The sequence below is a fragment of the Callithrix jacchus genome, chromosome 1 (assembly GCF_049354715.1).
Source record: "Callithrix jacchus isolate 240 chromosome 1, calJac240_pri, whole genome shotgun sequence".
Classification (NCBI taxonomy): Eukaryota; Metazoa; Chordata; class Mammalia; order Primates; family Cebidae; genus Callithrix; species Callithrix jacchus.
In genome coordinates, this window is record NC_133502.1 from 26,216,091 (window position 1) to 26,232,491 (window position 16,401).

The 16,401-nt window shown below is 53.1% G+C and overlaps 1 protein-coding gene and 1 pseudogene across 7 annotated transcripts in view; both read right to left on the reverse strand.

The window, feature by feature from the left end:
* Positions 1 to 246: 246 nt before the first annotated feature.
* CARS2 (cysteinyl-tRNA synthetase 2, mitochondrial) overlaps positions 247 to 16,401 on the reverse strand; it is a 62,444-nt gene continuing 46,289 nt past the window's right edge. For 5 of the 7 annotated variants that reach the window (XM_078330774.1, XM_002742542.6, XM_078330816.1 and 2 more), the window contains 6 exons: positions 9,466 to 9,532; positions 5,685 to 5,823; positions 4,722 to 4,845; positions 2,859 to 2,957; positions 834 to 1,040; positions 247 to 428 (listed from right to left, as the gene is read on the reverse strand). In XM_078330774.1, the coding sequence (XP_078186900.1) occupies positions 351 to 428; positions 834 to 1,040; positions 2,859 to 2,957; positions 4,722 to 4,845; positions 5,685 to 5,823; positions 9,466 to 9,532 (714 nt within the window). In that variant the 3' untranslated portion in view covers positions 247 to 350. Of the gene's footprint in view, positions 429 to 833; positions 1,041 to 2,858; positions 2,958 to 4,721; positions 4,846 to 5,684; positions 5,824 to 9,465; positions 9,533 to 14,119; positions 15,270 to 16,401 lie in introns of those variants that run through there. The other 2 variants (XM_017970468.4, XM_078330734.1) reach the window with 2 other exon arrangements.
* On the reverse strand, positions 14,085 to 14,237 carry LOC118147967 (U4 spliceosomal RNA; annotated as a pseudogene).

Genomic DNA, 16,401 nt, shown 5'->3' on the forward strand with positions numbered 1-16,401 from the left:
CTGCTGCACGGCCCATCCGCCTCACCCATCCCAGCCCCTCCCTCAGGAGGAAATGCTGTGTCCCGCCACCTCCCTGGGTCCCTGCTCTTCTGTTCCTGTGTTGTGTGGTGCTCCCTGGGTACAGCACATTCGCTGCTGGGTGCTACTCAACGTCTGACGCGACTTCACTACACCGACCATGACCGTAGCCAGGACACCAGAACGCAGTGAACATTCAGGCACAGGTACTGACAGACGCCAGCGGGACACTGTGGGTGGGTTACTTTAATGCTGAGCTAGCAGCCTCCACAGGAAGCTTTAAGGTAAAGCTTTGTAAGGAAGGACAGGTGCGTCATGTGTCGTGAGCAGGCTCATGGCTGTGCTCCACCCTCAGTCCCTTTTGTCCTTTGATCCAGCAGTTCCCACGTGGATGTTGTCTGGCTTCTGTCCTGTAGAAGAGAGCCCAACTCTGAGCAGACGCCATGTCACGTGGCACGGGGGGCTGACAGGCGTGATCAGGTTCAGGGTGCCTGTTCCCTCACTGACCTGTCCTAAAAAGCCTGCAGGGCGCTTACAAAGGGCCCCACTGCCTCCAGCAGAAGGCCAGGAGCTGTGCAGCACTGCGGAAGTTGGCAGAGGCTGAGCAGGACCCATGGCCCCATGCTCAGCGTCCCCTCCAGCTGACTTGGCTCCCACCCCGCAGCCCTCCCATCTCATTTTTCATTGGGTGGGTTTCTCAGAAAGAAGCATGGTTATGGGGGACATCTGGGCCTCTGGTGGCCCCACGTCTGTGTGACACCTACTGACCTACCCAGCCACTGGGGTGATGTCCCTGACCTGGGTGCAGTGCTCACCTTGATGTTGATGCCGTGGGCAGTCAGGCCGCGGCGCAGGGTGTCACATGCCTCCAGCAGGGGCTGCCTCTCCAGGCGCTGCTGCCGCTGGGCCTCCCCAGTAGCCTCGGGTGTGGCCAGAGCAAACTGCCGGACCTGCTGCCGGAACCGCACCAGCTCATCCACCACACCCCGCAGGGTGGCCTCGCCGCCATCTCCTGAAACACACTGGACCCGCAGGCACGGTTACACCCCCTGGAGACCGTGGCGCCCCAGGTGGTTGGGCTCTGGGCCGAGACACACCCAGCCCTGGCCTTCCCTGATTCCCTAAAGCTGGGCCTTTTTCTGGGACTCGCAGGGATGGGTGCAGCCCCTGAGTGCCGGGCTCTGGGCAAGTCTCCACTCTCAACTCTGAGCATCTGCCATCCAGGCAAGACTGGTGCTCCCTTGGAGGTTAGGACCGGGCAGTGCCTGCCACCCTACCCTGCACACAAGCGCTTGCTGGGTTCCAGACCCCATACAAGTGTGGCCGAGGCATCAGGAGCAACCTGAGGCAGCTGAGAGTCAGCGACTGAGCGCTTGCACACACGTCTCAGCAAACGGTCTGAGATTCCCACCCTCAGGTGCTGAGGACAGTATTTGGGCAGAAGGCCTCTGTGCTGTCCTCCCGCTGGGAACAGCTCCTGGGGCCATGTGGAGGGGGCTGCTGTACCGTCTGTTACATCCATATGTGTAAAATAAACAGACCCACAACCTTTGCTTTGGTGTCAAACTACGTAAACCTCATATGCTCCTCAGTTATCGCTTCCACGATAAAAGTTTTTGTTATCACAAAAATAAGAGCCTAGAGTGGGCCCAGACCTCAGCCCTTGTGGCCGGAGGAAGGTGAGTGAGAGGTGTCTGACAACGGATAGGCAGAGCTTGACCAGATCCCACTTTTCTTACTCGGCAGACTCTGGAAAGCCTCCCCTGAACATGAACACGTACACTGCAAAACCCTGGTCATCTCACACCGGCACTCTCACATGCCTGGCAACGGACCCTGGACTGCTAGGAAGGGGAACTGAGTCTATTAGGTGGTCAGCAGGTATACAAATGAGCCACACTTGGGGCAGACACCATAGTTCTCTTGAGAGCTAGCGAGACGTGTACGGCCCGGAGCCAGGCCTCCACCACACCTGCTCAGGCCCCAGTCCCAAGTGGCGGGCATCTCGGGGTGCTGGGCATCTGGTCTGGAGTGGAGTGGCAGCCCCTGTCCAGGCAGCTGCAGCCAAGCCACACTCCAGAGAGCCAGAGCACTTTGTGCTGAGGATTCTACATTCTACAAGGGCGTCCAGAAAACGACAGAGACATTCTGGGACACAGCGCCAGCTCCAAAGTCCCCCACTGTCAGCCATACACTCCTAACAAGTGACGGTGGGGGACTTTGAGTGTAAGGCAGGAGCCTCCAATCCGTATCGATACAGTAAACGAGTTCCGTGCCAGCCTTGTGAGGAAGGGGAGATTCTCATTGGATCCAAGTCTCTGCAAAAATGCTCCAGTTCAAGGGAAGAGGAGGAACGTGGAGAAGCCTGGCAGTGTCTACCTTCGTGACGCAGCCAGCGAGGGTGAGCGTCTCTGGAAAGGCACAAGGGTGACTTGTGCCTGTTGGGGAGCCTGTCCTGTCCTAGGATCATGCGCCAGCCGGCAACTTGCCCTCTAATGGGTCAGGAAAAAAATGTTCTCTTACTGTGCATGTGACTTCTGCACATTCCGAGTTTCAACATAATCAAGTGTGTGCAGAGCTGGCAACACTCTGCTGCTGAGATGGACCCATCTCTGGTTTTGCACACAAGAGTCTGCCACCTGCAGAAGCGGACTGTGTAATTCCACTTAGGAAGTATTGGCTCTGAGTGTGTTTATTTTTCCAGGAAAGTAACATATTTTTAAGCAGATAAATAAATGAGTTTGGCATCATAATGAACTATTCCACGTTAAAAAGGTAACGGTTATTGTTCCAACGTAGAGATAATTCCAGAATTAAGCATTTTAAATAATAGGACCTACCTGTTGATTTGCCAGAGAAATTCCAACAGTTTCAAAAAACTGTTCGAAATAAGAGATGATGGCACCAAACACAGCAGGGCTTCGTGGACCCCCAGGTTCCTGTAAGAAGCCACACCGTGGAAGCTCCTTAGAAGCCGTCTTGGACGGACACCTGTCATCCCAGCACTTTGGGAGGCTGAGGTGGGTGGACCACAAGGTCAGGAGATTGAGACCATCCTAGCTAACACAGTGAAACCCCATCTCTACTAAAAATTAAACAATTAGCCAGGCATGGTAGTCTGTAGTCCCAGCTACTCGGGAAGCGGAGGCGGAAGAATTGCCTAAACCCAGGAGGCAGAGGTTGCGGTGAGCCGAGATCGTGCCATTGCACTCCAGCCTGAGTAACAAGAGTGAAACTCCGTCTCAAAAAAAAAAAAAAAGCAGTCTTGATGGCAGTGGGCAAAGGGAATTCAACGTCAACAGACAAAGACTACAACAGCTCCCTCCAGTCTGGCCTTCCTCCTGGCTTCCGTGGAGGAAGAACACAGCTGTGGCTTCAGCTACCTCACTACAGATCACCCAACTATAGGTGCATCAGGAATCTCTTGTGCCTCAGTTTACCCATCAGTAATGTGGATGGACATAGGTACTAGCTCATCAGGCTTTGTGGGTGAACCGTGATCATGGGCCATGGCATGCAGCGTGAGCAGGCGGAGGCTGAGTGGGCACTGGGCTAGATTTCTCAGAAAACAAGGCAATCCTGGCACGTGGCTCATGTCAGTCGCCAAACAAGACCCTTGTGTGACACTAGCCCTAGTTTGCCGGTGCCCCAGAACTGCAAAGGTTGGGAAGGAAAAGCGCAGGCACCAGCTTGTCCCCAGCCCCTTGCCACAAGAGGCCCCTGTTGGCCAAGAGCTGGGTAGCCTGGGGGAGCTGGGAGCAGCTGCGGTGAAGGCAGGAGGTGGAGGGAGAGCCACATGGGAAGGCTGCGGACGGGCAGAGGAGCTCCCGTGCTGAAGCCACCTGGCCGCTGGACCTGTCCCAGCCCAGCCTGGCTGCCTTCAGTGCAAGGCAGCCTATCCCTGCACCCGGCTGTGACTCAAATGCCGCTCCCCTCAGAGGTGAGCCCTACGCCTCTGCAGTATTTGGACCGAAGGCACCTGGCACAGCACAGGGCACCCTGCCCCACCAGGGTCACAAGGGAATCCGTGCTCTGAAAGCCAACACTGCACGCGGCCAGCGATGGAGACCTCCAGAGAGACGGTCAACCAACAGAGGCAGCGGCCAGGACCCACAGGCGTTTCCAGAGATGTGAGGCACGGACAGCCTCGGCTTCTCGGGTCGTGAAAGGTCACAGGGCTGCTGACGGAGCTCCTTGCAGGGCCTGGCAGGGAGACCCTCAGAAGTGCAGGAACCAAAGCCTGCCGCTGCCTCCACAGTCTTTGTCCCACCCCCCAAATGCTTTCAGTGACCCATGGGTCCAGGCTTAGACCCCCAGGGGCTTGGTGTGGTTGTCACCCGCTGACTGCCTAACAGTGCACTGGGGAAAATGGGTCTTTTCTTAAAAAGTTCTCCACAAAAGCTCTCTCGGAAAGTGCCATGAGTGCAGTAGGGACATGAGCTGTGTCCCCTGAGGATCAAGCACACTGAGAGCATCTTAGCCTCAGGGGCTCCCGAGAGCTTGTTCTCCAGGTGGCCAAAGGTCCGGAGGGTCAAGCCCCAGGCTGGGCAGGCAGCAGTTGGGCCAAGGCTGGCACCGTCCCCATCCCGCCTGTCTGCAGCAGACTCAGGTTCCACGAGTCCCTCCACAGGAGCTGTGGGAGGCGCAATCAGCAGAGAGCCCACCCGTGAGGGGCCTGTGAGGCCACGTGCGCGCTGAGCTACCTTTGGGGTTGCCCTGAGCTCTCCGTTCCCATGGTGCACAAGGCCAAGGATGGCATCAAGCACACTGGGTGTGTCAAAGTCGTCTGCCAAGGCTGCCCTCACGGCCCTCTTGGTGCTGGAGAGCCTGAGGGAAGAAGAAGAGACACAGTCACAGCAGAGAGGCCCCCACCCCAGTCCTTCCCCAGGGAGAGAAGCTGGGGGCTTTAATTTGGGGACTCTCTCTAGGTCACATTCCCAAAGACTTGGGCGACTCCTGAGTAGCAGAAACTTCATTATGTAACATCAACTGCAAACCATCGTGTTTCCCCAAGGAAAAGTCCCAGAGCGGAGGGAAACTGTGACGCTTGTATTTTAACACACAAGATACACGTGGGCATTTTCAGGATGGTTTTAAAAATCAACAGACTTTGTGGGGTGTTAATATAAAATAGTGCCAGGGAAGGTTCAATGAGGGAGAGGCGGCACAGCCTACAGCTCAGAGAGGTCAGAGGTCGTGGAGGCCGGGCGAGGGCTCCTGCATCTCAGCCTCCCGTGACCTCTGGCTGCCTCCCTGCTGAAGTGGCAGGGCTGCGGTGTCACCAAGACCACCTGGAAAACTGTGCATGCAGTGCCGCCCAGGACACCCATGGTGGGGGGAGTAGGGGTGAGGCTGTGGGCCCAGGCCTGTGTGTTTTGTAGCCTTTGGCTTCTCATGGCCAGGACTGAAAGGGATGAGCAGCTCTGCTCCTCGCACAGTGAACTCAAGCCCAAAGCCACTCTGAGCAGGGGGCTCAGAGCCTGAGGGCTCAGGCGCACCTCCTGCCCAGCACCCTGTCTCCCTGGGACATCTCAGGAGCCCCTGTCTCCTGGGGCCTCTCTGAGGAACCCCTGACCCCACACCTACACCTCCTGCCCAGCTCCCTGTCTCCTGGGGGCCCCTCTCCCCTTGAGGACACCACACCAGGTGCTAGGTGGGCCTCTTACCTCTCCCATAGCATCACCTCCCTGACAGAGCCAGAGGCCAGCTGCCCCTTCATGTAAGCACGTGCATCCTCCAGGAAAGAGCCCAGCCCCAGGAGCAGCTGCTGGGCTTGGAGCATGGCACTGTCGCTGTAGTCGATGGCTGGAGAGGAAGAGATGGTCACTGAGGCGGTGCCCACCATGCTGTGCCCCTGCCCCCGCCCTCAGCAGAATCACAGCATTCTCTGAGCAAACTGCCACCCAGAGGGAGAGCAGGACATATGGCCCTCACTGCCCTCCAGTGGCCGTGATCCCCAGGCCCACTGGACACAGACCACAGGATCTGTCCCAGCTCAGGGTCACCCGCCCTGGGGAACAAGGTGGTGGTGGAGAAATGCTCCAGTGCTGCCAGGCGAGAGGCACATTTCCATTGGCAGATGGATGGAGGTGCTGTTGAACAGCTGGCTCTGCAAAGAGGGAGCCCCGCCCCGGGGTCAGAGGCATCCAGACCACCTCTGGGGAAGGCGCCCCAGGAAAGGCGCCCATGTGTGATGGGACAGCCCAAAGAGGGAGGGAGGAGCAGTCCCCAGACCTGGCTTTAGAGTCTGTGGGTGCTTCTCAGGGCCCTGGGATGAGGAGCCAGTGCTTCTGTTTGCATGCATTTGGGTGAGACACAACAGGAACGAGTCACGTCGCAGTGATCACACATCCTTGGATGTCACACATTTCTGAAGCCTTCTCATGTCTGTGCCTACCCTGTTCCCAGACTGCCTGGGTCCGAGCCCATGCTTTGAGGAGCGCTGCTTCAAACAGCTCTTTGAAAACCACAAGAATAAAAAGACTCTCTCTAGGTCACGTTCCCAAAGCATATCTGGACACATACGCTGAAAATTACATCCCAACATGCCTGAAAGTCCTGATTTCAAAACGAGAATTCCAAAATCAGACATGGCTTCAAGCTGGAAGTAACACAGTGGAAACCGCCCCAGGGTGGTCTCATCTCACTTAATATTTTTCCTTCTTTTCCAAATTCGCTTTCAGTTTTTGCTTTGAACAGCCTGACAGAAAAGAGAAAACCCAGAAACCCGCAATGCAAGCTGACAAAATTTAAAACGAAGATCACATTCGGGGACTGACAGAGCTGATGCCTGGGAGGTGGTTCATAATAAAGTGACCATGAATGACACAGCAAGACCAGGCATCCAGATGGGCGGGGCAGACAGACACCCAGCGTGGAGACGCCCTCCGCCTCAAGGTCAGGACAGAGGCATTTCCCTAACGAGAATTCTGCTCCACAGACGGGAGACGCTTCTCCCAAGTGTCAGCACAGCATCAACTGCACGAGAATGTCACCACTGTCACCCTCCATCTCCCCACAGGTGAAGAAAGCATGTCTGGGAACATCCTGAACTTCCACACCATTCACGGAGGGCAGCTCGGGCAGCAAGCGGCAGCCCAGCTCCTTGTGGCCACCTCCAGCCTCGGAGGGCATCGTGTGTGCACAATGAGGGGACCTGGGGACCCACGTACTAACACTGCGTTCCTATGTTCCTAGAAATCCCTCACTGGTGAGCGGTGCTCCTGAGTCCCACCTGAAATTCCCACTGGGAGTGTGTTCCTGAAAGAGCTGCCCAGGCTTGAGAAAGCCTCTTTTCAGACCAAACTTCATATTTCAAGCTCGAAAGGAACAGCACACGACTAAGATCGGCCTGCAAGGCGCTGCCCCTCGTCCCTCCACAGTCTGTGTGAAGAAGGGGGGCAGGGACCTCCGAGGGCAAAGAGCCCCGGGAAGAGATCTGTAGAAACAGCTTTGAAAGGACCACAGCCCCCAGCCACGATCAGGAGTTAGCACAAGCCAGCGAGAGAGCTCTGCGCTTGCACAGGCTCCATCCCTGCCGCCTCTGCCCGTTTCCAGGAACACGGAGCCGGGCAGAAAGTTTCTCCAACTCATTCACCTCTCAGCTCTTCCGCTCAGGCACGGCAGGGCCATGTTCATCACGCGTAAGCGCACACTACACAGATGCTACCCAAGGCCACACGAGCTGGCGACACTTCTGTCTTTCTCAGGCTCAAACAACAGTTTTGGCAGGTTGCCTGGGCCGACGCACTGCAGTTCCACCCAGGGGAGAGGTTCAGATCCGCGTCTCAGAAAACCCAAATTTGCAGTAGAAGACCAACAACGTGGCGTCAGAGCCAGGATAAAGACGAGGCCAAAGGCACAGGTGTCTGCCTGCCCCACTCAAGCTGACAGAGCTGCAGGCCAGGTGGGAATCAGCAGGCACAGCACAGGGAGGGAGATGGATGGGACCAGCCCAGACACTCACCCAAACCCGCCAACGCTTTGTGTGTGACAAAGTGTGCTGGCCAAACAGAGACACCTCGTGGGGAAGGGAATCAACCACACTTTGGGGGACGCCCCCACCCGTCGTCTTCATTGAAAAGGTGAAATGACCATTTTGGAGCAAGAGAGGTACGTAGGAGGGACAAGATGGGGAGAGGGAGGAGGCTTGACAGCAGCGGGCCAGGGACTTGGCAGTGTCAATGGAGCAGGGGGGCACCCGAGGCCAGAAGGATAGCAACCCTCCCTCACCAGCAAGGAACTGTCACGTCTTCAGAGGACACGGCCCTGCTCCTGCAGTACCAGCCAGACACTGGGGCCGTACGTACTGCCAGCTAGGTGGTCAAGACAGGCAGGGTGGTACCAGCATCCCCAGCCCTCACTGGCCACCAGGGGTGCAGCTCTGGACAACTTTTTTTTTTTTTTTAAGACAGGGTCTTGCCCTGTCACCCAGGCAGGAGTGCAGTGGTACGATCTCAGCTCACTGCAACCTCCACCTCCTGGGTGCAAGTGATTCTCCTGCCTCAGCCTCCTGAGTAGCTGAGATTACAGGTGCCCACCACCACACCAATTTTTTTTTTCAGATAGAGTCTTGCTCAGTCACCCAAGCTAGACCGCACTGGCATGATCATGGCTCACTGCAGCCTCCACCTCCCAAGTTCAAGCGATTCTCCTGCCTCAGCTTCCTGATTAGCTGAGATTACAGGCACACACTGCCAAGCCTAATTTTTGCACTTTTAGTAGAGATGGGGTTTCACCATGTTGGCCAAGCTGGTCTCAAACTCCTGACCTCAAATGATCCACCTGCCTCAGCCTCCCAAAGTGTTAGGATTATAGGTGTGAGCCGCTGTGCCAGCCTTTTGTATTTTCCATAGAGATGAGATCTCGCTATGCTGCCCAAGCTGGTCTCAAACTCCTGGACTCAAAACATCTGCCAGCCTTGGCCTCCCAAAGGGCTGGGATCATACACATGAGCCACCATGCCAGGCCAGTGCTAGACAACTCCTGGCCAAGAGCCCTGCCCGGGGCAGCAGGCGATTGTGCAGCGTGGCAGGAACCGTCACCACTCGTCCAGGAGACCCTGCTCTGCTACACACTGCGTGGGAAGCACTGTCCCCGGGTGGGACAGGCAGGGTCACGTTTGAGGACTCCCAAGTTCAGCGCCTGTGGCAGGCTGACCCCTTCCATCCTCCCAGTTCACAGAATAGGAGGCCGAGGTGCTGCGGGTTCACAACTTGTGAGTGGAGAGGACTCAAGATTGATAAGGAAGCCCACGTCAACCACAAGGCTGAGCCTGGCCCAGAGCCGGGATCCCTCATCCACTGGGTTCACTCTCTGAAACAAGACCTTAAGGCACACGGCAGCTGCGCTCACAATGCTCTGCTTATTCTCTGGCCTGCATTTTGCTGTTCCCAGTCCTGTCAGAATAAACTGGGGAGGAGTCCACCCCACGCATGCCCCTCTCACCTGAGCGGTAGCTGCTCCTCAGACAGAAGAGCCGGAAGATGTCGGGCGAAAAGGTCTTCAGAAAGTCCTGGTAAAGCGACAGACAGGCAGTCACGAGGCTTTGCTTTCACACTTCGCACCGCTCTGAGAATGTTATTTACGACAATTACATGAGTTACCTCTACCTATCAAGAAATCGGGAATCTTGATGAAATGAGTCCTCCAAACTCTCATAGTTACCGCCTGTTTCCTGGTGATTCCTCACTGAACTTTGCATGCTCGATCTTTTTTGTGGAAAGAGCAAGAGGAGAAAGCCACTGTTCCCTGAAATTCCCCACCTGCACAGGCTCCGGAGAGGTGCGTCCTGTGTTCAGCCTGGGCAGTCTTTCTACATGACAGGGACGAGGACAGACAGCATGGAGTGATGCTGTGCGCAGGAAGGGACCAGGCAGGCAGCAGGAGGCCCACCAGCTCCTGGCTGCCTGCTCCGGGAGAAGCTTGCGGTTAAGGTCAGACCCAGATGACCTGCAGATGGGCCCAGCTGAGGGGTGATGGCCTCACCCACCCTATTTGGTGGCACAGTTCTCGTAAACACTGGGTGTAAAGCATGCACTAAGTCTATCTCTTGAAGAATAAACCACCCTGCATCTGATTACATGAGTAAAACTAAGAACCCAACCAGTATCCTCCTATAATTTAGAAAATGTCTCTACAGAAAGAGGTGGTCTGCCTTCCAACCAGGTCAGAGCTCAGCCCCAATGCCACAGCCCAACCCCATCTGCCTTGGCCTGAGGCAGTGAGGGGCATTCTCATGCGGGGTGGTGTTAATTAGAAAGCCGCTGGGCGGATCACCTAACAGAGGGGTGCTCAACCTGGGGTCCACAGAGAAAAGGTGGGAGGGCGGGGGAGGTCTGTGAACTGGGATGGTTAAACAGCCTCTTTATTTCCACCAGCCTCGCACTGAAATGGACATTTCCTTCAATGGTCAGTGCAGGTGCAAACACATCAGGAGGCACAGAGCCTGGCATGGTCACCACAGGTGTCCCCGCAAGTATGACACAAATCACACGTGGGGACGGCAGCCGTCAGACCACAGCCACGCTGAGCTACCACTGAGTCACGCAGCATACGTGCTCCTCCACTTCGGCACCAGCGAAGGCCTCTGAGATCCCACGTGTTTCATTTTATGTATTTAAAGCAAATTATAAGGCTGGGCCCGCAGACCTGATCAGGCAGCCACAGGGGCCCAGGGTAGGGAGGGGCCTGGGGCGTGTGTGTATGTATGTGTGTATGTGTGTATGTGTGCACGTGTGTGTGAAAGACCCTGTCCAATCCAACAGTAATTCATCAGTAATCACGCCGGAATTCAATTTCCTTCTGTCCGTCTCCTGGGTGCTCCTTCCCAAACTGTGAAAAAGTATCACTCCTTGTCCTTTAATTCGCAGCTCCCAGGCTCACTTGAGACTGTCCCTCACCCAAGGTGTCGCGGTTCCAATTAACACAAGTGGCCACGTCCTGCTGGTTTCAGTTCAGGTTGCACCCTATTTAGGTCTCCGTGTTCAGTGCGGAAACACCACTCGACACGCAGGCTCCATGCTCTCTACTTCACTGCGGAAAGGATTTTGTCTGGCTTTCTTTTAAAGGCAGGTTCCTCATTCAGAGTTTAAACGCGTGCAGAATTAGCCTCAGTGTGTTTTCATAAATCTAACCGTTCTCTGAAACCCCAACAACATTAAAGGCTTATCTTCCCCACTCTAGGGTGGGGGGGCTCCTGTCGTGAGCTATAGTAGTTCTAATAGAAATCCAGAATCTAATCTTTCTAGAACATTCAGTTTCTATGGACTTTGTCCTAATAATACAGGAAGGGGACACATAACTTCATTACACAGTATTCTGACGATGATATGAAACGCTTGAATACTGTGGGTGCTCAGGAAATTAATTTTTTAGTGTGTTCCTGCTCACTGCTGGCTCATGTCAGCAAGTTTCTGTCCTACTCTGGTTCCACCGTGCAACCTGCCACGGCCACCTGAGAGGCGAAACGTGACGACGGTGGTGTAAGCGTGTGCTGTTTGACTCTCTGAGAGGTAAGCGATCTCCCGAGCCCAGGCCAGAGGACTGGATCGGCCTTCAGGTGGGGACAATAACAAGCCATGTGAACCCCAGTGAGCTCACGAGGTCACAGGATGCACATTCACAGGCAGCCCGCTGGGTATGCACACCAGCTGCCGGGGCACTTCCTATGATGCCAGTGCTGCATGCACCCCCGGAGCCCCTGGGCAGGGCGGGCGACAGAGCCTCTCTACTGGGCCAGGCCGTCGCTTGCTTTGAGGGGTAAAATAACTAGAAAGCAGGTTTTAAACCATTATGAGCTCCAGGGGTTGAGCTTTCTACACGGACTGTGGCCTCCGTCATGAAGAAAGCATTGAGTTTTCAGCCAGGCTATTAGATGTCCATCAGTAGCCTCTAAGACACAGGACTGGCAGGAAAAGGCTGTTATGCCAGAAAGCAGGAATGTGCCAAGTATTTTTAAGATGTAGGGCAATAATTAAACATCCTCACGGAACTATGAAAAATATAAAAGAAAAATCACCAGTAAACACAGAGAGACAAATCAACACAGCGAATAGACAAAGACATGGAAATTTAAAATCCAGTTGTCATGCTTCACAATTCAACAAGAAAAATGGGCCACACTTCATGGGTTACTTTGTAAGGCTGAGGCAGGAGGATCACTTGAGCCCAAGAGTTTGAGACCAGCCTGGGCAACATAGTGAGACTCCGTCTTTACAAAAAATACAAAATTAGCAGGTGTGGTGGTGCACGCCTGCGGTCCCAGCTCCTCGGGGGGCTGAAGTGGAAGGTCTGCCAGAGCGCATAAGCTCCAGGCTGCAGTGAGCTGAGACTGCACCAGGTGCCACTGCGTTCCTGCCTGGGTGACAGCAAGACCCTCTCTCAAAAAAAAAAAAAAAGGGAAAAAGGCAACCTGATTACAATTCTAATTTGATGTTGGAGAGACCTGGGAAAGAGACATTTTCATCTACTGCCAGCGGGAACTTACTGATTAAAAAAAAAAACGGGCTGTATCCAAAACATTTTGAATGTGCCTGTATCCTCTGATGTGCGATTTCACCGCAAGTCACTTTTCCCAAGTCACTCATCATTAGACGTGCAGATATTTAGCAGAAGGATATCCATCACAGCACTGTCGCCCAGAGTACAGGTCTCACAAACAAGCCCGACACCAGGAAATAAAATCACGGCACATCAGTGCACGAGCCACTAAGCGGCCGCTGAGAATGCAGACACGGCAATGTCCGTGCACATACCCTAGTGGAAAATGCGGCAAGATGGAAATGACCACCAATAGGGGATTCTTTAAATTAGCTAAGCTGCACCCACACACTGGACTAACTTGGCTGTCTGAAAGAACAAACGAACTCCATCTGGTAGAAAACCAACTAAGGCCAAGAGATTCATCAGCAAAGTACAGCAAGTGCACCACTATGTGAAGTGAAAATGAGCAGCGCAGCTACAGGGAGACGTGTAAACACACACCTGCTCGAAAAAACGAACTGCCGCTTCAGGAGGAGCCGGCCAATGGGGAAGGTGGCCGGGCAGGAGGCCTGCTTTCCGTACTCAGTACCTTTGGATTTTTCTGCCACGTGCTGCTTTGTCTTGTCTGCAGTTTTCAAACTTTCTGCAGTTAAACCCACCACGTTTATAATCAAATTAAAACCTCACTTAAATTGTTAGGGAAAAGGCAGCACACACGACACTGCCTCGTGAATGAGACAGAGAAAGGTTTATGCATATTGGCCTATCGTGTGAAACAGACAGGGGAAGGTGAATCCAGAAACAGAACACAACTGTGGCTGCTGGGGAGGCACTGGGTGCAGGTGGGCTCCAGGCCGGCCTTCTCCACGCCCTCTTCAGTGTTAACGCTAACCCTGCAAATGTTCCACAGATAAGACAAACAAAAGTAAACTGGGGCCAGGTGCGGTGGCTCACACCCGTAACCCCAGCACTGCAGGAGGTTGAGGCAGGTGGATCACCTGAGGTCAGCAGTCCAAGACCAGCCTGGCCAACATGGTGAAATCCTGTCTCCACTAAAAATACAAAAATTAGCTGGTGGTGGTGGTGAGCGCCTGTAATCCCAGCTACTTGACAGACTGAGGCACGAGAATCGCTTGAATCTGGGAGGTGGAGGTTGCAGTGAGTGGAGATCACGCTAATGCACTATGGCCTGGGTGACAGAGAGACACTCCATCTCAACAAATAAAAAAAAGGAAATTGGAAATTGGAAAGGGAAAGAGACCAACAAATGAACCTCTTGTGTTAGTGAAAGGAAATCATTCCGCTCTGTGGGTATATGTTCAGACCACATAGCTCTAATGGGGCACAGTCTAGGAGAAAAAGAAATACAAGTCCAGAAGAGGTGAGTCACAGCGTCAGAAAGCAGACGAGTGGCTGCTGGGGCCGGGAGGAGTGGGAGTGAGAAGTGACTGCCCACGGGGGTGGGGTTTCTTTTTGGGGTGATGAAAACGTTCCTAGATAGTGGTGATGGCTTCACAACCGTGAATATCCTACAAACCACCAAGCAGTACAATTTAAAAGGGTGACTTACACAGGGTGTGGATTATATCGCAATAAAGCTATTAGTTTAAAAAGAAGCTTTAAGTTTTACTCAATAGTTTTACTTTTTTTAAAGAAATTCAGGAACAGTTTTCAGTTAGCAATAATCATACCTCGGATAAACTTCATTGGCCACGATGCCGCCACTGTGCAGAGCTGACCGTCTTACTCTTAACGGTACTAAGTTTTAAAATTTATTGTGAGTGTCTGAAGATAAAGCAGAGCTCTTCGGGGCCACTTGCTCCAAGCCAGTCGCCCCACCCCCCAGGACTCGGGACAGTGTACTCCCGACCCTGTCCTTGGGCCTGGCTGTGCAGTGACCCCCGTGCCAACATGGGAAAGTCTCTTTCTCATTTGCCTTTGCATTCAAGCAAAGAAGATGCTTATCATGGAGTTGGATCTGAAAACAGGAGGAATGAATGGGTTAACAGTGAAGTCCATAATGAAGACAGAAGAAGCAGAGATCTCTGTTTCCACATGTGGAATTTATAGGAAGAGACGGTGCCACCTGCCCTACTTGTCAGGGAAGAGGAAGAATTCCTAGGGGGCAAGAAACCAACGGTGGCAGTGGTTCCATATAGTGATCAGTAATGAAAGCCAAGAACAAAGTTGCCTGTGATGGCTCGCGTATCTGCTCCTTTCCGGACTGGCCGTGTTTCTCCTCTGCCCCTGTGATGGCTCCCGTATCTGCTCCTTTCCGGACTGGCCGTGTTTCTCCTCTGCCCCTGTGAAGGCTCCCGTGTCTGCTCCTTTCCGGACTGGCCGTGTTTCTCCTCTGCCCCTGTGAAGGCTCCCGTGTCTGCTCCTTTCCGGACTGGCCGTGTTTCTCCTCTGCCCCTGTGAAGGCTCCCGTGTCTGCTCCTTTCCGGACTGGCCGTGTTTCTCCTCTGCCCCTGTGAAGGCTCCCGTGTCTGCTCCTTTCCGGACTGGCCGTGTTTCTCCTCTGCCCCTGTGATGGCTCCCGTGTCTGTCTGCTCCTTTCCGGACTGGCCGTGTTTCTCCTCTGCCCCTGTGAAGGCTCCCGTGTCTGCTCCTTTCCGGACTGGCCGTGTTTCTCCTCTGCCCCTGTGATGGCTCCCGTGTCTGTCTGCTCCTTTCTGGACTGGCCGTGTTTCTCCTCTGCCCCTGTGATGGCTCCCGTGTCTGTCTGCTCCTTTCCGGACTGGCTGTGTTTCTCCTCTGCCCTGGCTCTAGCCGTGTGAAATACATTGCTATAAAATCAGCACGTCAGTTACGACGCTCAGAAGCATACAATGTATTTAAATATCACAAAACCCTAAATATAATGAACAATAACTATTATTCTGTCGAAGCTGAAAACATCACTGCCCAAGTGAGATTTTCATGAACGGTTATTAGGTAGGCGTGCTTGGACAACACAACCAATACTGGTCCACCTGACACACAACAAATTGATGACACAGTACCTAGCGCCACGGAGAGGAAATGAGCCGTGTGCATGATTCCTGCCCTCTGACATCCATCCCAGTGCACAGCACATTACTCAGGATGCGAGTTACTTTGACAACAATGTACTCCGAGCACTCTGAACAGATATCCCAGGAGAGGGACCAGTATGTCAACTGTGGAAGCATATTTTGTGTATTAAAAAACAAATAAGGATTAGTATTAAGCCAATGACCAAAAGGTAATATTACTACCATGCAGACTGTTACAGTTCAAACTGTCTCACTTCCCCCGGAATTTTAGAAACTAGAAGTCTGGAGAGGCTGTATCAGCTGCAGTGGGTAATTCCAAGTGCTGACAGTACTATTCATCTTTTTTATTACCGTGTCAGATGAAACAAACGCCAAGCTGCAAAGACGCCGACTTTTATTACACAACGGTTTGAGGCATGAATTATCAACAGCCATGCCTCTCGTGTTCTGTCTCACATTTTCTTTAGAACTAAACAATAAAAGACTTTGGAAAATGATTTGATGTGCTTGCTCCCTTGGTCAGATATTTGAATGATGGTATTACCTAGATTCTAATCCTTGATCCTAATTATACAATAAATAATATAGAATGTGAAAATATGTTTAAGGGCGTACTGTTCGTTTACATTACATAGTGGCCTCCATCATGGCACACTTACTACATTTATGAATTGAGCAGTTCCATAATTGTAATTATTACTGCTGTTCAGTAACAAAACATGCTTATCACAGTAGCAAATAGAAATGCCCCAAAATCCTATTTGTTAATTCAGCTGTAATTATTACTCTTATCATTGTGTATGACACAATGTCTAAAAAATTTTAGCATGAAAAATAAAATTTGTATCACTCATGTAAAACGACAAAGCAATAAGTTGATATG